At 38.0% G+C, this 22719-nt stretch overlaps 4 protein-coding genes across 10 annotated transcripts in view; 3 read left to right on the top strand and 1 right to left on the bottom strand.

The window, feature by feature from the left end:
* The window catches only part of LOC129722965 (switch-associated protein 70-like), a 37956-nt gene extending 36292 nt beyond the window's left edge, over positions 1-1664 (top strand). For all 5 annotated transcript variants that reach the window (XM_055676856.1, XM_055676857.1, XM_055676860.1 and 2 more), the window contains exons 4-5: positions 9-1265; positions 1324-1664. In XM_055676856.1, coding sequence (XP_055532831.1) covers positions 9-1265; positions 1324-1425 — 1359 coding nt within the window. In that variant the 3' untranslated portion in view covers positions 1426-1664. The remainder of the gene's footprint in view (positions 1-8; positions 1266-1323) is intronic.
* LOC129722967 (dynein regulatory complex subunit 2) lies at positions 1171-20089 on the bottom strand. Of its 2 annotated transcripts, XM_055676863.1 has the most exons (4): positions 12318-12359; positions 5033-5191; positions 3953-4429; positions 1171-2702 (listed from the first exon to the last, which is right to left on the bottom strand). In XM_055676863.1, the coding sequence occupies exons 3-4, from the start codon at positions 4301-4303 to the stop codon at positions 1728-1730; spliced, it is 1326 nt and encodes a 441-aa protein (XP_055532838.1). In that variant the 5' UTR covers positions 4304-4429; positions 5033-5191; positions 12318-12359; the 3' UTR covers positions 1171-1727. The 2 variants fall into 2 exon arrangements, with proteins under 2 accessions (XP_055532838.1, XP_055532837.1); XM_055676862.1 differs by lacking the exons at positions 5033-5191; positions 12318-12359 and adding an exon at positions 19872-20089.
* LOC129722968 (general odorant-binding protein 71) lies at positions 2849-3950 on the top strand. The gene has a single exon (XM_055676864.1). The coding sequence runs from the start codon at positions 2972-2974 to the stop codon at positions 3851-3853; it is 882 nt and encodes a 293-aa protein (XP_055532839.1). The 5' UTR covers positions 2849-2971; the 3' UTR covers positions 3854-3950.
* Positions 20090-20199: 110 nt separating the features above from the next.
* LOC129723583 (A-kinase anchor protein 9) lies at positions 20200-21998 on the top strand. Of its 2 annotated transcripts, XM_055677898.1 has the most exons (6): positions 20200-20597; positions 20651-20749; positions 20810-21102; positions 21156-21464; positions 21518-21694; positions 21856-21971. In XM_055677898.1, the coding sequence occupies exons 1-6, from the start codon at positions 20235-20237 to the stop codon at positions 21860-21862; spliced, it is 1248 nt and encodes a 415-aa protein (XP_055533873.1). In that variant the 5' UTR covers positions 20200-20234; the 3' UTR covers positions 21863-21971. The 2 variants fall into 2 exon arrangements, with proteins under 2 accessions (XP_055533873.1, XP_055533872.1); XM_055677897.1 differs by having other exon boundaries at positions 21156-21694; positions 21856-21998.
* Positions 21999-22719: the final 721 nt, after the last annotated feature.

Genomic DNA, 22719 nt, shown 5'->3' with positions numbered 1-22719 from the left:
CTTTTCAGGTTTGCTGGCTAGTGTGCCGCAAAGACTTCGAGCTAGTTGACGTTTCCTACTACAAGCAAGATGCCCTGTATCAGTTGTTCAGGATTTTCTGCCTGATGGCCGATTTGTACAGTGACGAAATGGACGACAATCAGTTTACGGTGAAGATTCACCCATCGGAGGCGTTGATCGTGGTAAAACAACTGCTCAACTCGCTTGGATTGGATTACAACAACGAGGAGAAGTATGATTATCTAAAAACCTCGGACGACGGGTTACAGTTCAACGACTTTTTGGAAGTTTTGAGATTCAAAGACTACAGCAAAGTGAACGACTACGCAGCATCGATCTGCGAGGCCATTCGTGACATCTACCAGACGCTCATTATGGATGTGATCAAGAAGGGTTATCTGTACAGAAGAGGATATGTTCTTCCTACTTTTCGGGAGTATTTTTTCGTTCTGCAACCCTGTGAGTTGTCGTATTATAAACATCACACGGATAAAGACACTTGCGGATCGATTTCGCTGGACTCCAAGTTTATGGTTAAGCCGAGTATCTCTTCCTCGGGTAGAACCGAACGTGTCCAGAAGTTTACGTTAATCTCCGGAGATCGAACATACGAACTAGGTGCACAGGATCATAAGACGCGACTCCAGTGGATTTCGGCTTTGCAGTTAGCTATCACTTACTCGACTGGGAGAGAGGGGTTCCAGCGTGATACGGTCAATCGAAGAAAGCAGCAGCGTGAGTTGGATTTGCGAAAGCGACGCGAGGAGGAAAACATGCGTAGTATTCACTTGAAGCAACTGCAGGAAACAAGCGTTCGGTTAGAGCAGGAAAAACTGGCCCGATTGGCAGCAGAATCACAGGCTCGACAGTTTCAGGAGGTGGCACGAGAAGATTCCCGCCGCGTAGCGGAGCTGGAAGATGTTAAGCTTTGTCTTGAAAAGATGCTCGAGGATGAGATTCAAGCTAAACGGGATGAGGAGATCGTTCGGGCGCTGCAGGCACGCGTTCTGGCCGAGGAATGGGAAAAACGTGAGGAGCTGGAGAGTTTGCAGGCCGAGCAGAACGTTTTGCTAGAGCAGGAACGTCAGAAGCGCATTGAGTTTGAGCATAGGCAGCAGGAAAATGAAAAACGCTTCAAAGAAGCGGAGCAAAAACTACGCCAGCTGGAGGAAGAACGCAAAAAATTAGACCGAGAGCTGAAGCAAGCGCGTCAAAAGATTCAGCTTTCGGAAGACAACAAGGGTATAGTCGAGGCCAAACTACAGGTTCGTAGTTTGTTTGGTAAACAGCAATCGCATTTATTGAAATTTATTTTTCTTTTAGGCTATGGCACCGACGTTCCGTAAAGCTCCTGATTTTATGATTCGCCGGACTCAATCGTTTGTGGCTTCCGATCGTCCCGTTGTGATGGCAATTCCACGCTGAAATGTGCTTCCCGTTCGATTTGTTGTGCCAGTAATTATAAAACAAGCAGCAATGGGCTTCTCGAGTAACCGAACAGAGAAGGTATTTATCTATTACGTTAATTTTTAAGATATCGTCTGATCGTTTTTGTGCTTTAACTTTATTTTATTTTTACTTTTGTTGTCTGGTGCCACAATTTGTATTCGTCTTTTTACATGATAAAACTGCCTACAAATTAAAACATATTCCAGTAACACAAATTTGGTGCGAATCGTTTGGAGTTGTGCGTGGTAATATCAAATCCACTGAAATATGTTGAAGATTTATGAGGTTTGAACCACCGAGTACAGTTTGGTTGATTTGGTTCGTATTTCTAGCAGCTTATTGCTCCGAATGGCGTTGCTTAAATTTCCCTCGATGCATGTGACAGGTCTGCGTTGGCCGTTCTTTGTAAATTTGTTGGAGTTATTTTTTAAATCGATATGGATTACTTTCTCAACCTTCATAGAACTGGGTCGCTTGGCCAGCAGAGTTTCGTTAGACTCCAACGATCCACCGTTGTTCATGTTAACAGTTATCAAGTACTCCTTCAGTTGATTTTTCAGGCGTTCATTTTCTTCCAGCAGTTGTTGTTTCTCCTCTTTAAGGCAAGCGCAGTCAATTCTAGCTTTGTTGAATCTCATCCAGAAGTTTTCGAATTTCTTTGCAATACCAAAGGTGTCCTTTTTGAAGCTTTCAAACTCTGTGGCCGGCTCCTTGAGCTCATCTTCATCCACTTCAAACATTTGCCTTTTCACTGCACTATGAACAAACGGAAGTAAGCTCTCGTTTTCTGTTTCAAACTTTTTACAAAAGTTGGCAATCTGAAGAATCGCAGTCCCACGTTTTTTGAGATTCTGCAGATACTTCAAGGCATCATTACTGCAAACCGCCAACTGCTTCATTTTGTCTTCATCTCGTTTCAAGCTAATCTTCATTTCCTGTTTAATGTTTCTTACCCGCTCCTGTAGCTCGGCTTTCGTCTTCTGCAGCTGCTTAATGTTAAATTCGTGCTCTTCCCGAATGGTAACCAGCTTGTGTCGCAGGTTACCGATCAGCTCACTAAGCCGAGCGACCTCGACGTAGTGGTTTTGGATGTTCTGCGTATCCTTGGCATCCTGATCTCGCAGTTTGCTGTACTCGTTGCGATATTCTTCGGTGTTGCGCAAGTACGTACTCAACACCTTCTGGAATTCTTTCCACAGCTTTTCCATGTGTCGCTCGCGCTCCTTGGTGATCATCTCCAGTTTTAGAATCATCTGAGAAGAATGAAAGAATAAACTCTTATTATTAACGCAGAGTGCCATGCAGTTTTCAATGAATGACCTGTCAGAGATGTCAAATGCAGCCGCTAAACTAGATCATAATAGGCGGCCTTTTCTGAGTGACATTAATCGCCGGAACGGAAGAGTGCACCGCATTCATTGTCTGATATAAATATGCCCGATTCTAGATCAGTGCTACAGTCGAGTTGGGGAAAGCCTAACAGAATCATCAAGATGGATAACCGGGGCACCACCAATCAAATATGACGGAAGGCCGAGGACGATTACCGATGGCGCTGATGGTGGTTCTAGTTTGCATAGTTTGGCCGACGACGACGGCACTAAAATGTCGCACCGAAGACGGACCAACGAGCGACGAAGTCCGAAAAGTGGTTAGAACTTGCATGAAGCGAATTTCCTCCGAGTCGGACAATAAAACCCAAAGCAGCAGTAGCAGTAATGAGTACGAAAATTACGATTCCTCCGCTGATGATGATGACAGTGATGACGAGAAAAAGCAACCTGATGGAAGACAAAATCGAACTGGAACGCAGCGGAACTCAAAATCTAATCGTGGCGATTCTAGGAATCGTGGTAGAAACAACAATGATCACAGCAATTCCAACCGTAATCGAATGGATGGCGGTAGAAATAGGGATTGGGATTACGGTAACGACATGGGAAGAAGAAACGATGGTGGCAGAATGTCTAACGGGCGATACAAGAGGCAGTATTATAATGACGGAACTCAAGACGGTTATGGTTACAGCTATCAGCAGAACGATCGATACAACCGGGATCGGAATAACTTCCTAAACCCCACCGATAACAGTTCCAAGAACGCCACTGAGAATGAGGATCGTGATCGGGCCTGTTTGATGCAGTGCTTTTTCCAGGAAATGAAAATGACCAACAGCGAAGGATTTCCGGACCAACACAAAGTGTTGCATGTGGTGACCAAAGATTTGAGGGATAAAGAACTACGCGATTTTTACACGGATTCGATTCAGGAATGTTTCCACATGATAAGTATGGATAGCAAACTCAAGGACAAGTGCGATTATACGATGAAGTTTGTAATCTGTTTAGCTGATCGGGGACAAGCCAACTGCAAGGATTGGGAACACGAATCGATAATGTTCTAAGTGTGAAACTCTACCTTTTAGCTAGCACAGAACCTGCACTGCAAGCATTGCAATGTCTCTCACGCACTCGAATTGAATAAAATGCAAACGAAAGCTTACCGAATTTTTCAGTTCGTCCTTTTTCATCATGTGCTCTTCCTCCGCTTGTTTGCGCTCAAGTCTTGATCGTTCCGCCAGCCCGTAGAAAACACACTCTAGCTCCTTCTGCATACCAAACTTTTTGCTCTTGTAGTTGGTAATCTCCTGATCATACTTAGCGATGATCTCTTTCTTGTCGATCTCGTACAGCTGAGTTAAAAACCGCAACCGATCGTTGTGTATGTCCATGATTTTCTGGATCTTTTCCATATGAGAGTGCAGCATGGTCGCGTAGATTTCCTCCGATTCGTCCAGGTCGCACAGCAACCGCCGGATGACGCCGTTTTTATTCTCGATGCACTCCTTGCACATTTTTTCAACAAGTTCGATTTCGTTGCGTAACTCCTTGCACTTGATGTTGCGCAAAATGGTGCGCCATTCTTGATTGATCTTGGCCAGGTTCAGCCGGGAGAAGGCGTCCTCACGTTTTAGCTTGTTCTGGAAATAAGATAGAAATGTTGGTTGAAAAAAGAGTAAAACGTTTGATTTTAATTAGGTTTCCTCTGGCTTTATTCTATTTCTAAAATTAAATCTATGAGGTTAGGATTAGTGTTAACCTATGAAACTATTGTTATGTTTTCTTGATACAAAAAATATTGACTGGAATAAAATTTCAACAAATTATCTATTAAACAAAACAAAAAACAAGTGGAACAAGTGAAAGATAAAAAAAACAAACAAACATCAAGTAGGGTAGCGAATGGCTTCGGCAGGTTCCTGCATAAGATTGCTACAGAAAACCTGCCGAAGAAAACCACTGCCAAAGCCGTACGCCACCCTACTTGAAAACAGAAACAATCATCTCAAAATTTTGCCACGTCAAGAATAAGGGTCGTATTACAAAAGCTTCGACAACTAACTCCTCTGAATTGAAATACATGGTCTCATCGAATCGACTCGTCTTCTGTAATAGGGTCTAAAAACCAGAAACAGACGGAATTATGATCCTTTATGTTACCGAGGCAACGGAATCGGTCAACCGGTTCCAAAGATATGGCCCAGACAGAACATGTATTATATTGGTATGATCAGAGTACTTACAACAGTACCACGCCTCTATTTACTCGGTCGGTTATATCAAGTGTCTAGGTAGTCATAGACCCACATGCAGACCTGTCCCGGTTGTGTTCCGGATACTCCCAGATAATTGAGTCGAAACCCATCCAACGACACTTCAAACGATTTGGAATCCTGAAACTACTGATTTTTAGACCGTCAAAAAGTTAAAAAGTAAATGCATTCACGAGAAAAAAAAAACATTTGTTTTGGGTATGAGCCAACATGTTATTTGCAGAGGGTTACTTTATTAGTGTTAGGTAAAAGTTAACGACATGAACACGACAACATCGTAATATAAGCGTCAATGAATCAATTCTTAATGAGAAGTTTGTTTCGAAATTATAACTTGATCACTCTCAAATGCAACAACGCATTTTTGGACGAAGTTTGCCGAGTTTACCTAGTTGTAGATAGTAGGGTTGATCCCCCCCACCCCCCAAAAAAATTACAGCTTCGGCAAATTGTCCAATATGGACCAATATAGATACTTCCGGACCCAGAGTGATGCCCAGATACCGGAAATAAACCCAAGTCGCCCTAAGTTCTCGATGGTGACTTCCGGTTTCTAGAAAATAGTCCAACATGATCAAATAGCACCTCACATGAGTACTTTCGGAATCGGGATGATGTCTAGAGACTTGGAAATGACCCGAAACACAATTTTGAAATCAATGATCGCAACTTTTGGTTCCTAGAAATCAGCATAAAATTACCAAACATACACTAGGGTGGGGAATCGTTATATGAAAAAAACGAAACTTGATAGCAGAAAGCCAGAACCAAGTTTTTATGTTCTATTTGGGACCCCAAACAATCCTAAATTTATCGGAAGTCGATTGCTTTTGTCTCCGCTTGGCGCATTGCATTTTAAATTTATATGGAAATTTGTAAGGAAAAACCAACTATTTTGCATTTTTCAGTCTAAAGAGCTCAAAATGGCTCGAACCATAGGTTTCATGACTTCAAATAGAAGGTTTTTTGAAGCCTAGCAACTTGGCAGAAGACACTAAAGAGCTAGGGTGTCCCAAAAAAATACTAGAGCTGTTCAAAGTTTAGTATGTCGAAATTTATGTTGCAAATCATTTTTTCTGCCAACACTGCCAGGCGTCAGTCAGATTTACGTCGGAAGTAACCTCTGAAACACGTTGTAAATTCTACCTACGCCTAGAATATTGACCTAAATTCGTTTGCTTGATCCAGCTGAGCGTATAAACTCGTTATGACAAGATACTCCTGATGGGAATCCTACTGACGTCGGTACATTGGTGATGTTGACAGAAAACGAGATTTTCTACATTTAAATCAACACACTCAACTTTGAACTGCTATAGCTCTTCTTAGGGACATCCTAGCTCTTTAGTGTCTTCTGCAAAGTTATTAGGCATCTAAAATACTATACTTTAACATAATGTAGTGCATTAATAGAGTATTATTGAGCTCTCTAGAAAAGTAAATGCAAAAAAGTAGATTTCCCATATAAATTTTCATACATATTTGAAATGCAACGCGCCAAGCGGAGACAAAAACAATCAACTTCCGGTAAGTTTAGGGTTGTTTGGGGTTCCAAAAAGAACCAAAAAAACTTGGTTCCGGAAAATCGATCGCCCCACCCTAATATACACCCTAATATGAGTTATTCTGGAGTCAGAATGATGCCCAGGGGTGGCATTGAGCAGCTTGATTCAATCGATTTTTGCTATTTTCGAGCACGTTATACACTGCCAGTTTTGCTTCGAGCTCGAAAGACGTTCTTCTTTAGCTCATCTAACCCACAAAGTCGAAAAAATACATAAAATGAATCATAACGCCCATCAGCGATAATTTTGACGTGGGACTACGTCTTTGTTTACTATACTGGGATGCATTCTGTAAAATTGGAAATAAAACTGGCAAATGTTGCGTCAGATTTCAAACGGTAATAACAGCATAACCACATGATGGATAACAATAACCAATATGTTGTTGGATAGATAATGTGTAACAATTTTTTAATATGCTAGTTAACACTCTAATTTCATTGTTAAGCGGTAAAATTGACAAAAAGTTTCAATAACAAATTTATGCGAACAAATTCCCAACTACATGCGAGCATTCCTAGCACAGACGACGTGAATGGACGCCATCCGTTCTCTAAAAAATAAAAATAAAAATTGACAGAGTTTCCCCGTCCCAATAGGTCAATTTGTTTTTGCTTCCATGAGCTTAGACTAATATGATGTCTCGAAGGTAAAAGTTTTCCAAAAAGTTTGAAACAGTCCCCATTCTTGAAAAATTTCTAAACCTGCTTTCAGAACGTAATAAAGACTGATGTCTTGGAAGAAAACATGCCGGTAAAAGCAACAGTACCATTGGAGAAAAGAACCGCAGGTCTCTCGTCGTCTATGATTGCAGCGGTACTCTTCTATTCGTACATTTCAGCGGTACACTTCTATTCGTACTGCAGCGGTACACTTTTGTTCGTTCATTTCTATACGTGTGCACTCGAGAAAAAACTGCAATGCCGCTGTTGATGGTGATTGAAAGTTTATCTCATAAATGTGATTACCATAAATTACTCAAGAGCAGAATCATTTCAAATCGCCTGGAAATACGCGAAAATTTAATCGACCATTTTTGATTTGAATGAAACTTTGCACACGTATTTGGCTCAGCAAACTGAGCATTTTCCACAGATGGAGCGATTTTTACAACCATGAGTTACATTCTAAAAGGGCGTATGCCTTTTGGCATAGGTTTTATTCGAAGCATTGTAGCCCAGAAATCGTTGGTTGTATAGAAAAACTGTCTGAGAATGAGTTGTAGGGAATTAAAAATGCACCATAAAAAAAATATACACTGTACAAAAAAATTTTTTTGACCAAAAAAAATTAAAAATAAACATTAAATTTCAATTTGAAAAAAAAAGAGTTGATTTTTTTTCTTATTTTTTTTTTAAAGAAACCTGACGTTAACACGCAACTTTAAAAAAAAAAAATCCAGGATGGAGAAATGAAAAATAATTTTTTTATGGCAGATTAATATATTTATGAAAATTCTAATTTAAACATTTTTCAAAATATTTGTATTCTGATGATTTTAAAAGATGCAGAGTCATTTTAAATCAAAAAGCTCTTGGTAGTTAACATTCTGAAGGCATTGGTTTTCGAGTTATTTCTAATTTAAGCTCGAAAAATTATAATTATTTGGGAAAATACACGTTTTTCTTAATTTGTCCATGGTTCTCCAGCAAAAACCATACGTTAATTGGAATGCTTGATCAAAAATATACAATTTATTCTTTGGCAACAAAACGATTGGGTGAACGGTTCTCAAGAAAAGAGTTAAATGTTTTAAGTGATATAAATATATATATAAGAATCAAATATTTATTTTCGAGTTTTATTATCTTAAGAACATATTTTTTCTTGACACAGATACTTTACAGAACTAGTTTCACCTTATATTTCATATACATCATAAGTAAATGATTCGTCATCTTTTGAAAACAGCTTCGTTTGTATCTTATTTTCTGAAATCGAAACAAAAGAGTAATACTTTTGTGTGGCAGCTATTATTATAGATTTTCTGAAAATATTGCTCCATTCTGTTACTCCTTAGTCATATTCTTCATATTATACCCAACTAAATGACATTTTTGATGAATTTTTATTACTTTTCTGATTAGACCAATCATACAATTCTTTTGCGCTTGTAATGGGATGTTCATGTTCTTTAGCTAAACTTGCATTTTCTGCCATTCGTTTTAATATGCCACCAATTGCATCGCATGGGCCTTTAACATGAGAAGACGCAAAAAAATGCCACTCTGCATCGACGTTATATTTAATTTTGAACTTGCAAAGACTTGCAAAGTTTTTTTCTATTTTTATATTGTGAGGCAGCTCCATCAGACATTAATATCGTTTCTTCAACTCTATTGTTGTTTCCAAAAAACTCATTAATTTGGCAATGAACACCTAAACCGCAACAGTATCATGATGGAGTACTTCCGATATTATGATGAAGCTGATATTCTTAAGTGTTCCAGATATGAATAGTAAACAACGAAGGGTGAATGAATGGTGGCTTGACTATCATTCAAATAACTAAACGAATCACAAATTGATGAAGACGTATTAAAATGAGCTTGACTGTTCAATGTTTTTAATTTTGCAATAACGTTTTCGTTTTATTTGCGTAAGCTTGATGAGCACCGATGACCAAGAAAGGGTTTACAGCATTTGGGCTTGGTGTATTCCATTTTCACTTTATTCATCTTCACAAAATGCAAACTGTTACTAACACATCTGGAGTAGTGCAATCGTATTTATATACGAAAACAGATATTATAAGTAACCCAGTAGTTATTGGTTGCGTACTTTAAAAACAGTTAGTATTAGTAAACAAGTAGGTAGTGTTGCACGACAAACATATTTTTTTATAAAACATTCGGCAAGGGGGAACGTGTAGGTAGGCTAAGTTTTAGCGCTTTAGTTATTTATCCAATCGTTTTGTTGTCAAAGAATGAATTGTATATTTTTGATCAAGCATTCCAATGAACGTAAGGTTTTTGCTGGAGAACCATGGACAAATTAAGAAAAACGTGTATTTTCCGAAATATTATTAATTTATCGAGCTTAAATTTAAAATAACTCGAAAACCAATGCGTTTAGAATGTTTACTACCAAGAGCTTTTTGATTTAAAATGACTCTCTGCATCTTTTAAAATCATCAGAATACAAATATTTTGAAAAATGTTTGAACTAGAATTTTTATAAAAAAATTAATCTGCCATAAAAAAGTTATTTTTCATTTCTCCATCCTGGACTTTTTTTTAAAAGTTGCGTATTAACGTCAAGTTTCTGTAAAAAAAATAAGAAAAAAAATTCAACTCTTTTTTTTTTTAAATTGAAATTTAATGTTTATTTTTAATTTTTTTTTTGTCAAAAAAAATTTTTTTTGTACAGTGTATATTTTTTTTATGGTGCATTTTTAATTCCCTACAACTTATTCTCAGACAGTTTTTCTATACAACCAACGGTTTCTGGGCTACAATGCTTCGAATAAAACCTATGCCAAAAGGCATACGCCCTTTTAGAATGTAACTCATGGGTGTAAAAATCTCTCCATCTGTGGAAAATGCTCAGTTTTCTGAGCCAAATACGTGTGCAAAGTTTCATTCAAATCAAAAATGGTCGATATTCGACCATCGGTGATTTGGCGCGATCTTGCTCTCAACAAGAATTTTTAATTTTTCAACAGATATTTATTTAATTTTATCTTCGATATTCACTAAATAATCGTATATATTACCGGAAGAGTAAATTCCTAAATATATACATTTATTTTAATTTATAAATATGTACATTTTTACATTTCAAAATTGTTAGATGATATATTATTATTCTAAGCTTTACCATAATGAACGTATATTAGCTGTCTTCGTGATACAGTGAATGTAGTTGTAGGCAAATGAAAAAAATTGTCAAGCAAAAAACAAAATTATAATTGTGGATTGCTACGATTTTTTGCTAGAACTTGTTAATAATTTTGTTTAAAATATCTTCTTATGTTTGCCAATTAATGAACCATTGCAAGGGCTGCCATATTATTTTGAAAGTAAGATCCATATTATAGATTTGATTTGATCAGAGTTAAATAAAACAAAACCATTCATTATGATAACGTCAGTATTATTGGTTTTTTAGGATATAGAGTTAATTCTGACTTTGACGCATTACGAAAATTGTTTGGTGCTTCTTCAACAAGCACGATATGCTTGTGCGTTGTCAAATACATGTTGTTTGCACAAAAAATACTACAGGCATCATATCGTCAGATATAAACGATATTCTTTCGAATGTTGTTGAATATATGTCAAAAATTTATTCCCAGGGGAGGCTGAAAATAAAAATACGCACAGTCGCTGGGCAAACACATTGATTCTGTCTGCAGATTCTGTATATTTTAAAACAAAAAATCCCCTAATTACAGTGTTTAGTCCCACGTCACCATTTCATACAACCCTAGGTCTGTATACCTTGTAGTATTTTTTTGTTCGAGTTACTCTGAACGAGATGCGCAATGTCACCCTAGAGTTCGGAGATCGACTCCAGACGCTATTTTCAAATTCATGAAAATGTCTTCTGGTCAGAGATCGTCTAGCTACTCAGGGCTGTGCAAAAAAGTCTCGCAGATTCTAGTGCACTTTCCAATATTAGAAAGAAGAAGGAGTAGAAGATGAAGAAGAGAGAGGTTTTCTATCTGAGGCTCAGGGATCAAGAACAACTCGTTTTTTTTTGAGAGCAAAAAATACGTTGTTGTGAGCCTACACATTAATTTTCAAAAAGACGAGTAACAGTAGTTCCGAACAGGAATCGATGAGCAGATTTGTTCGTAGAATGCAGATTTTTAAAACCCTCGTACAGATTTTTATTATTTTAAGATATTTGCCAATTTTTAGAGTTTCTGCTTATTTTTGTCTGAGTCTTCCTATATTTGCGCAGTTTGTTAATGTTGCGAGTAGATTTTTATCGGATTCCGAACATCCAATAGACTTTTTTTTAAAACATCTGGCATTTTTGGATACGGTTGTCACAGCACACTCCATTCGTCTCCTGTCGAAGATGTCTCTTACTCCTAAGTAAAATGAAAGCGTTCGAAACTTGCTATGAAGATCTATGTACGAGCCAGTAGTAAGACGAGAACGAAAAAAAAAATTCACACAAAACATGCATAAACAGGGTAACCGCTAAACCTCTTAAATATTTTGGGAGAATGCTAAAATCAAAACTTAAAAAAAAACAAATCTTAAAAATAAGTGAAACCGGTTTTGACGTAGATTTAAATCTGGAAAAAATGAAAGATTATACTTCCGTTCCAAGCATAGTTGTCCCAGCGTGCATAAGGTGTGTGAAGAACGTGGGACAAATATGCTTGGAACGGCATTCCTGTTAATTTCGGTGCCTCTAGGAAAGATAACTTTTTCAGAGACTTAAATCAGCTTTCCCGTAAGCCAACGTTCTAGGGAAATTATTTTGAGATCAGCGGCAATTTTTTTTTCGCTTTTGTAGACCAGTGTAATACAGGGTGTTCAATAAGAACGAGTACAACCTTCATCGTTGTGTAGATGCGCTAAACCACCTAATATGGCTATTTTTGCTATCGGATTAATGTACGGAGGCCAGAAATCGGCCTAAGAAGACTCTCGAAATTAATTCAATTTAATTATTAATTTAGTTGTTCTAGAAACAGTTTATGTGTTTCATGGCTTAAAAAAGTTACTCACCCTATCATGTATTCTTGCCAGATGGTTTAGATTTTTTTGCCTCCACATTTGCCGCTTTAGGTCATCGAATTCTATAACTCTAATCAAAAGTATTGTTTAGCCCATGGGTTCCCAGACCTTTTGCTTGGCGGAAAACCTGCATTTTCTAATCAATGAGTAAATGGATTCAAAAATGCAAGTTGGTTGGTAAATTTTGATAGGTGTTAATCGAGGCTGCGACCTGTCACCTCCAGTATACTATTTGAAAAGGGTTTACGAAATAGTTTTTTTCCCATGTTGGGTGATATATAACTTCGTCTTGTTTGGAGCGGACGACTGACAAGCGGTGTATCGCTAGCTACATATATCGAATCTGTGGTCCGGAAAGGAAAAGGAGTGGTCCAGTGCGTCTTGAACTGTCCTACAGATCAGACGTGTTTTTGGTTGCTTGTGGACTGATCTTTGATTACCTATAACGTTTGCGGTAAAAAATTGGACTTTTTTTAGAGGGTGATGAAAAACAAAACTAAGGTGCTTATTACGGGAGTCACTTCACGGTGAAATCAGAGTGAAGTGAATGAAGTCCTACAACGGGACTCACGTAAGTGAGAAAAACGTCGCAAAGTGACATCTGCCGTGGAATCTGGGTTATTATGAGTGTCATACCAGTGAAGTGAGAACGGAAAAAGCGACGTTTCGCGTGGAATTATTTCACGACCATTTTGAACGGTGGAATGATTCCACGAAGATGCCATAAGTCTTAAAATTGATTTATTTGTAATCTAATGGTAAATATTGGATTTATTTTTTAGTAACGAAGCGAATCAGAATTTGATCCGTGCTTTAGAGCGGTCAAATTTTCATTTTTTTGCCCGATGAAAAAAATGCAAACTAGTTCAGGAAATTTGCGATACCGACAAAAACATTTTTTTTATGCCGAATGTCTTAGAAATGCAGAACACGTCAAGATCTGGTGTTATCTAAAAAAAACAGGAGAAAACGACTTTTTGGGACTCGGAAATTTTTGAGCTGGGAAACAATCTCATTTCACTTGTCCTATTCTCAATTTCACTTCACTGTCAATCTCACTCTACGGAGGTGATTTTTGTCACCTCACTTGAGGTGGAATCGGGAATAGGTCTAATAAAGTGAAGTGAGCGTGAGAGTGAAATATATTTCACCGTGAAGTGACTCCCGTAATAAGCACCTAAGACGGATAATTGAGCTGGATAATTTTCCCTTCGTTTTTTTATTAGTATGCATTTAGTTGGAAATTGGAGTTGTTGACTAACAACATTCGATTTTTCTCTCATACCGTACATTATACTTAACGATATAGTGCGCTGTATAGCGCATCTGATTTGCTATACAGCGCATTAAGTATAATGTACGATATGAGATAAAAATCGAATGTCGCTAGTTGAAAAATTCGACTTCCTACTGGGGCGACAATAATTCCTCCTCAATTTTCATGACAAAATTGTTGGAATGGATCTTGCGCTTCAAGTTTGCCCAGAAATTCTCCATGGGACGCGGCTGGGGGACGTTGGGCGTATTCGCCGACTTCGGTACCACATCGATCGTTTCGAGTAATGGGCCGACGCCAAATCTGGCCAGAACACCGTGTCTTCGCTCTTATGGTATTTCTTGACAAACGACGCAACTTCTGGCAGGCACTTCGTAGTATCAATTTCCCCGTTCACGGCTAGCCCGGAGCGAAAGAAGAGCAACTTTGACATCCCCTTCTCGCTGATTGTCAACCACATCAGCACCTTCTTGGGGAACTTGGTGTGTGAAATAAATTTCACCTCGCGGAGATCACTTCCTTCGTGGGAGAAGTGAAATACGAAGTACCCTGCCAGTCGTTGCCATCCAGGGTGAGATAGGTCTCGTCGTTCATCACCACTGCCACGTCGCGATTCGCCGGGAAAATTGACTTGACCATCTTATTCAACCGCTGTCGCTGCGTCATTGCCTGCAGCTCCGAGACCAGTGGACGGGACTGCCGCTTCCTGACATGTATGTCCATGTTCTCCAGATAATTTTTCAGTTTAACCACATGCACCAACCTCCCGGCCAAGTGCACGCAGCGATTTAACGACTTTTTCCTCGGTCTTCTTCTTCAGCATCTCTTGAAGCTTCTTCGTTGGCCGTCCGGAACCGGGCTTTCTTTCGATGCTCTGATCGTTGTTCAATAGTGTCATTGTAGATGGCGGAACGGGCATACCAGGCGTTCACAAAGTGCCGCACGATGTCCGTTTTTGACGCGGCGGAGTATCGTTTTTTGAACGCGCACACTTCTGAACGAAATAGCTACACTGTTTTTCCCCATCACAGTTAGAGTTTGACTGGTAGAGCTGTCAAATTATTTTTGCTAACTCATGGGTTACTATGATCGATGATGCATAAATAGTTTCGTCAGTGCGATGAAAGGTAAACCCGTGAAAAATTGCCAATTTTTGTCCATTGTATTTACCGCAAACGTTACACTCTTCTAACCATTTTAAAAAAGGCGCTCTTAAGGAAAAAAGTGCAAACGGCGCGAAATCAATTATTTTTAATGGTTTTGGTATGTTTGAGGTTCGACATTATTGTCGTTTTTTACATTGCTGTCATTTTTGCTAGTTTTATTATTTTTGAACTTTCCATGTACAGTGGTGGAAAAAAATAATAGGTGTGAACATTGCTTATAAATTTATCTGAATTTTAACCTATCATATATGAGGCATATGATGAAATCATCACCAATCGATTTGTTGACCAATTTTACATAAGAAATGCTATATTTCAGGTTGTTAGACCAGCGGCGCTTATTTAGTGGAAATGTGGGTTCCGGTTTTTGACGCAGAACTACGTCTCTCAGGAAGTTCGCCTACATACTCGGTTATATAGGGATGTAAAACGAAAATCTAAAACCGGAAAAAGTGAAAAATATGTCCAATTTCAAATGCTAATAAATCGGTTAGTTTTCAATGGATTTCCTTCGTTCTTGCAGCAATAGATTGGAAAATCTTCTAAGATTCTTCCCAAATGCAGAAAATTGTAATTTTATTATTCAATCTGTTGTACTATTGAAAATTGTCAAGCCTTGTCAAAACGAAAAATTCGACCTCTGATTGGTCGTTATATGATTGCTTCCCAAGCACGGTCGACAAAATTATAGACCTAGTAATTCGGAATTTACTATTTGGCCTATATAAGAGCCTGTTTCAACCGAAACTGCTCATATTAGTTCTAGACAGCGGCTAAAACATTCCTTACCTAACAGCAGCAGCTGTGGCAGCGGATAGCATCAGCAGCAGTAGTGGTATCAGCAGCGATATTTGGGCTAGCTGGTGCGGCACTTACTCTAGTAAAAGCTGTCTTTGTGCAGTAGCGAGCAGCATCAGTAGTAGGCACATCAGCCGGCACTTCCTCTAATGAAAAGTTGCCGTATTTTGACAACACACGAACGTTTTGGAATGGTGGTTTTCAAAGTCAACATTAAATCCGATATGGAATTGAACAACAACAAACCTTGTAAGGACAACAAACAAATGATTGAAGATTTAATATTTCCTCGTTTTGCGTTGGAATCATCTGCATGTATGTGCAAACTAAAATTCGGCAGCACTTCAACTCCTCTTTTGCACAAAATTTCAAACATATTCAACAACAGTTATGCAACAAACAACCTTATGTTGTTCTACGTCAACCTTACGGTCGTGGCTTTGCATACAACCCTTGTGATTTTTCACTAAATAATCGCCGCTAGACTGGCAATCTGAATATAGCATTTTTTATGTAAAATTGGTCAACAAATCGATTGGTGATGGTTTCATTTTGGACAGGGCAGGAGAAATGGTCAATTTTGCCCCAATAAACCGAGCAATTTTACATAAGAAATGCTATATTTCAGGCTGCCAGCCTAGCGCTTCTAATTAGTGGGAATTTGGGTTCATTTTTTTCCCAGTGTGCGATGCACAGTGGAGCGACTTCATAAAAAGGCTGGCCAAGCAAAAAAAGTGTCGCTAAATGCGACTTAAACTTGATATTTACATAATTTTGGGGCGCTGAGCACGAATCTGGTATTTTTTGTTTGGGGCCGTGAAATCTAATTTTTAATATTTTTCGGCACTTCTTTCCTTACGTTTTCATTACATAGAATATATGATCTTTGACCATAAGTAGTGCCACTGGGAGTCCTCCCCATTGAAAAAAATTACGTAATTTATGGACGATTTTGCCTAAATATATAGATTTTTTAAATAAATTAAAACAACATAAGGCGCCATCCGCATACCACGTGGACAGATTTTTAACGATTTTGACCCCCCCCCTCCCCCTCCGTGGACAACTGACCATATGAATTCTAAAAAAATTGTATGGACCGTGGACATTAGCCAACCCCCCCCCCCCAAAGCTGTCCACGTGGTATGTGGAAGGCCCCTAAGTAATACAAACTAATTACAAATTGAAAAAGTCATCATCATCATCCGCTGTGATTGCTGAAATCTCCTGTTGAATTGTTTCCAGAAAATTTGAAATTCATTATACTTATCAGCAGGAAAAATTTCTTTCGCTGCAATTTTCATTTCTTCTAGTGATTTTCGATGTTTCATTGTTTCATATATATGTTGTCTTTCTAATCCGGTTTTTATGGTTAAAAGAGAACATTTAACTACATGTATAAAACCATAAATTGACAACTTACTAGACATTGAATCAGGTGGTGCCGCTGAAGTTGAAGGCTCCATATTAATATTAAACGAATTTATGAATTTGAAAACCAAGACACTGGAATCACACAACGCTCTAAATGAATACGAAAAGATGCCGAAGGCGACGAATGTTCTTTGTTTTTTTCTCATACAGCAAACTGTGTGCTTTACTTTTGTATCCATAAAAGTGCGAAGTAAGAGCAATCTGCAAACGGGCTATTTTTAGCAGGAGTTTGGGGGCCGTTCAATAATTACGTACGCAAATAGGGGGGGAGGGGGTGTGTGCAATTTTCTTACGCTATCTTACAGGGGAGGGAGGGGATGAATTGACTATCTTACGCAAGAAAATCATTGTTAATGGATCTATTTAAAAAACCATGTTGTTGAAAGTATGGACGGTAAAATCCATAAAAAAAAATTACGGAAGGACTATTAACTCGAATTAAAGACAAAAAAGGATACGAAGTATTGTGCCTGCTTCTAGATGATAAAATTATAATAAAAATCTATATATAGATATATAGCAAGATCTTACTAGGGGGGGGGGGGGTATCAAAAAATCTTACGATGTCGTACAAGAGGGGGGGAGGGGGGCTTAGGAAAAGTGGAAAAATATGCTTACGTAATTATTGAACCAAGGGGCCGTATGTATTGTATGAATTCGCTGCTAGGATTTGACACTTCAATCAGTTTAGCGAATTTCATGATCATAAATTGAAAAAGGCTGAATGTTTTTAATATTGTTTTAAATATGCAGAAAGTTATAAATTAGTTTGACATAATTAAGATTTCATGAATATTTGTTTATTGTTTTCTTTTTAACACGTAAGTTATAAAACTTTTTATTGATAAATTTTGTGACTGTTGGCTAAATTTATATTTTATCCTTACGGATTGAGTTCGATATCATAAATTTTCATTATTGGGGTATCATGGTTATGATTTAAATTAATTTTGGGATGAAATTTCAACTTCATAAAAAAAATCTGCCATCGCTTTTTTCACTAAAGTGACAATTTGTGCAGTTTTGCGCTACAGCAGACAGTATGCATTTGAAGGCTTACGTTTTTACCTAAATTTTGAATGTAGTCACAACCGTGGCAAACTGCGACAACTAAATTTTTGGGCTACTTTTCTACAAAAAATCACGATTTTCTTAAATTTTTTTAGTATCAGGCCTACTATGACCAAATTTTACAATATCTAATGAAAGGGGTTTGTTTTGCACAATATTTACAACAACTTTTCCTTTGACGTCAAAAAAATCCAAGCTATCGTTGAAGCTACAGAGCGTTTCAAAGCTATATACTATTTTTCAAAAAAATGTTAAGAACGTCAGTATGCCAAGCTTTGAAAAGTCATAAAAAATTCAGATTTCATGATATTGCGCCCTAATTTTGGATTTAGACACTTGAATATTAAAGCAATAAAGGAAAAAATTATAAAATAGCTAACGGAAAAAAATTTTGACTGATGGGCAGCGATTCCCCAATGTGCGATGGTTTCTGCTATATTTTTGAAAGGTGTAGCTTTAAATTGTAATTTTCGATCAGCCGTTTTTTATCAGAGCTGAAATGTTTACCGCGACCCTTTGTCGGTAAACAGAGAGCAAAATTATAAACCCAACTTATGAAATATTAGCTTATCAGTACAGACTTACTGTCTCCACCCAACCCACAGAAAACCGTAAATCATTTTTTTTCAATAAGCAAATTGTATTAAGAGTCACGTCACGCTGTAAAGTTCACTTTACACCTATTTGTTTCCACCTAAAATGTTGGTCAATGAAAGTATTTTTTCGCTCACGGACAAAATACCACGAGTTTCGGCAGATAGCATTTTTCTATTCATTGCCCATAATGTAAGCAACCTCACACAGATATTGCGTTCAAATATGCCTCATAAATAATAGGTTAAAATGCAGAATTTATAAGCAAAGTTCACATCTATTATTTTTTCCACCACTGTAATTCATGTTTTTTTAAGATTCATATCATTTTGTTTATTTTTTTTTTTTTTGTTATTTTTGTCATTTCTGTCTATTGAGCAAATCCATGCCAAATGATTTAGAAGTACGTAAAAATATTTGACCTTTTTTATTTCAATATTTTACACACGTACCTGTTAGACTTAGTAAACTAAGTATTTTCCGCGGGTCAAATAAATCGGTTTGGCAGTAAAAATATTAGTACCCTTTTTGCAGAAACCCTTTTCACAACTTAGTCGTGTTTGAAAAAAATACTAATACCACAAAATGCATTCTCTTTGCAAAGTTAAGTCAAATAAAAAATGACGATAAAAAAATAACATTAAAATTGGGATTTTTCAATGGAATTGCTCATAATTCAAAGGAAATGTGAACATACATTTACGTAGATTTATCTCCAAGGTTTTGATAATTCAAAAGGCGGATTTTTTGTCATTCTCGTCATTTTTGTCATTTATATTTATGTCCACATATTCTTAAGCTTGCATTTGCAGAATAAATTTGATATCCTTTTTTTAGATTTCTAGATTAGACTCTGGCCTCTATTTATTGGTCTTTATTCGCACATATTGAAGATATTCTGAAAACAAAACATAACACTAGTTCCATTTGAAATTTTCATTAAAAAGTAATTTCCGATGATTTTGTACTAAATTAGGATCGTTTTTGAGGTATGTTTTGTGATTTCAAATTAATTTCAATTAGGAATATATTCGGTTCAAAATTTTGCAGGATATCATATCTAAATTGCTGAAAAATCTGGTTACTCTTTTATAAACACAATTAAATATTTCATGTCTCAAAAAGAAAAATAGTAGGTTTATTCTCATAATAATACAGTTCCTGTATTCTAACTAAATATTGAAAATCTCGAAACTAAAATCTTACCTTCATAAACGTGGCTATCAGTTGTTGTTTCCGGCGTCGAGCTTCCTCTTCCATGTCGGCCCGGTGCTGAAGATACCGTGCCCGTTCCTCCTCGGACATTTTGGCCAGTTTGTTTTTATTTCCTCCTTTTTTCTTGCCCATTGTTTTAGATTTATTTTTTTCAACAGTTAATAATTAAAAACACGTCCACCTTGATTGTACAGTTCGTACAGACTAGATGTTTGATAAGGCGAACAATTGCTACCAAGCTTAGGAAGTTACTTGGGAAACCGTAAACACATTATAGCCACTAGCGGGAATGCGCATCATCTGGTTCGGCACTTTTTGTTGGATCGATACGCGTGTCTGAGTTAACGCTACGAAATGGCAGACGCCCTCGAGGAAATGTTCTCCGGTGATTCCGAGGAGGACATCGAGGCGGTCAAAAATAAAATTGAAAAAATTAAACTCGAGATCATGGCCTACGGTGAGGAAGAACACGATTCGTTCGATCCGGAATGCCTGCAGAAGGTGGAATTCAACATTCAAATCAATCGTGTGACGCTTATACTGCAGGATATGTTAGAAACGTTGGAAACGCTGTTCTGTCTGCCGGTGATCTGCCGAAATCAGCAGATGATGAGTGAGCATTTTGATCCTGCAGAGCAGGATATTTTGCGAGCTTTGTGCAAATACATCCGTTCGAAGGACGACGGGGAAGACGGTGCACCACCGGCTATGGTGAACGTAAGTTCCGGAAAAAACTATTTAATTACTTGTTTAAAACCTCTTCATTGTAGATGGAAGAATTTCAGTTTCCTCCCAACAAGTTCACCGAGCTTGTTGAAATGGTTTCCAACAAGGATCTGCACAAGTCAATTGCTGGAAATGTGAAAAATGTGAGTATGTAAATTTACACATTTGAACGTATTTGGTGTCATCTTGTTGTTATGTGCCAGCTACCAGCAGCGTATCGCAAGTTTCTTTCCAACATTCGTGAATTTCGTAAATTTACTATAACCAAAATGAAGATGACCGCTCAAAAAGATCTCGCGAAGGAGAAAATCTTGCACCGAATGTGGCAAGCGAATGAACGCAACATCATGGAAATTGCCAGAATCGAAGGCTTGTTGGATGAGAGAAAGAACTCCTTTCGGAAGGAAATCGAAGAAAAGCAGACCATCATCGAGAAGTATCGTGCGGAAATCAAACAGTTGGAGGAGCAAAGCCGACAGCAAATCAGTGAATACATGTAAGTGTACATCTTTTTAATTTAATTACAAATTTTTGATTATTCAGTTAAAGTGCTAACTCCGATCGGAAAATGTTCCACTACTTCGAGAGAAGTGACCAACGGCATGCCGATCTCAAGCAGGAGGTTAACCGGCGGATGAAACAGTATCAAAAAAATCTTGAGGAAGATTTACGCGAGGAGAAGGAGAATCGTCTGAGGAAAGCCAAATTGACGCAACATTTGAAGTTGTTGCTCAACAAGTACGACAAAGACGCAGGCGAACGGACGAAGGAACTCAACCAGCTAGACGAAATGCTACGCGAGCGCCAGGAAGAGTTTGACGAATGGAAACGGACCGTTTTCGATCCACAGGAGAGAAAGTATAAGATTCTAGATTATATTGCGGTTTGGATTAGTGGAAGTTATCTTGTAGATATTTCGACGCAATTGAGGAGAAACGGTTGGATGAGCTTCGTGCTCAACAGGAACTGGTCCGAGCGTTTATGCAAACTCGAGCAGCCAAAGTCTTGCAGAGGGCTTGGCGTGCGGTTGCGGAGCGCAAACGCAAGATGCGAGGCCGTCGAGGAGGTCGTCGCGGAAAGGGCAAAAAGTAAAGTTCCCAGAATCGTTGATTTACAAAAATTCCTCTATTGGGACAATTGCACATTCGATCGTACACTACTAAATTCAACCTTAAAACTCGTCCTATCAGCTATATATATATATATATATATGATGAATGACAATCAGCCAGTAATTATTTATTTACAGGAAATAAGTTCGATGCTCTTGGGCTTTCTTTTGTGGGGAAGATGCGGAGGCCTGATAATGTTTTGTGTCTTTCTAATGATGCTTTGACGTGTTGTAATAGTTTTAAATAAAAGGAGTGTTCTAGATTTTAAACCTTGTGTTTTTTTTTGGACAGAAATATAAAAAAAAATGATCGACTGATTAGGATTCTGCTGATGTAATCGAACAGTACGTGTGAAGCTGAGTTGCTGTTTATCCTCCACATTTTCTAGCACTTCTGAAGTACCACAAGGCAGTTATATAGGACCGCTGCTTTTTCTGCATTATTTTGACGATGTGAAATTGCTATTGGGTGCTGGATGTAAGCTGGTGTTTACCGATGACCTACAACTGTATTTGGCTGTGCGGTCTATAGATGATGTCGTGACTTACAGAAACTGCTGGATATATTTATAATGACGTTCCATCGCTCTGCGAAGCCTATTCTGTTTGATGGAGTCCAATAGAGACGATCACGTAAATGACCTCGGTCTTGCTCGACGCCAAGTTAAATTTTTAAACTAAACCGCTCATCTATATTATATAATGCAATTCGACAGCTCGGCTTTTTTGGAAACATAGGTCGTGAAATCGAGGACCCATACTGTTTAAAACGGAATGCGGTGTTGTGTCCTATGTGCAGTGGTTCTCGCAGCTTTCCTAAGGGGCCACCCACATTCCACTTGGACAGATTCCAGGGTGGCCACCCAACCGGGAAAACAGGGAGAACCGGGAAAAAACCGGGAATTTCACTGAATATTACAAGCCGGGGTGAGATTGTCAGCTATCTCATGGCGATCACTAAAATTTCTTGAATAAGTTTTTTCGAAAACTTGACCAAGAAAG

Source organism: Wyeomyia smithii, chromosome 2 (genome assembly GCF_029784165.1).
Source record: "Wyeomyia smithii strain HCP4-BCI-WySm-NY-G18 chromosome 2, ASM2978416v1, whole genome shotgun sequence".
In the NCBI taxonomy this organism is placed as follows: Eukaryota; Metazoa; Arthropoda; class Insecta; order Diptera; family Culicidae; genus Wyeomyia; species Wyeomyia smithii.
Note: the sequence above shows the minus strand (reverse complement) of the source record. Positions and strands in the feature narration are given on the sequence as shown.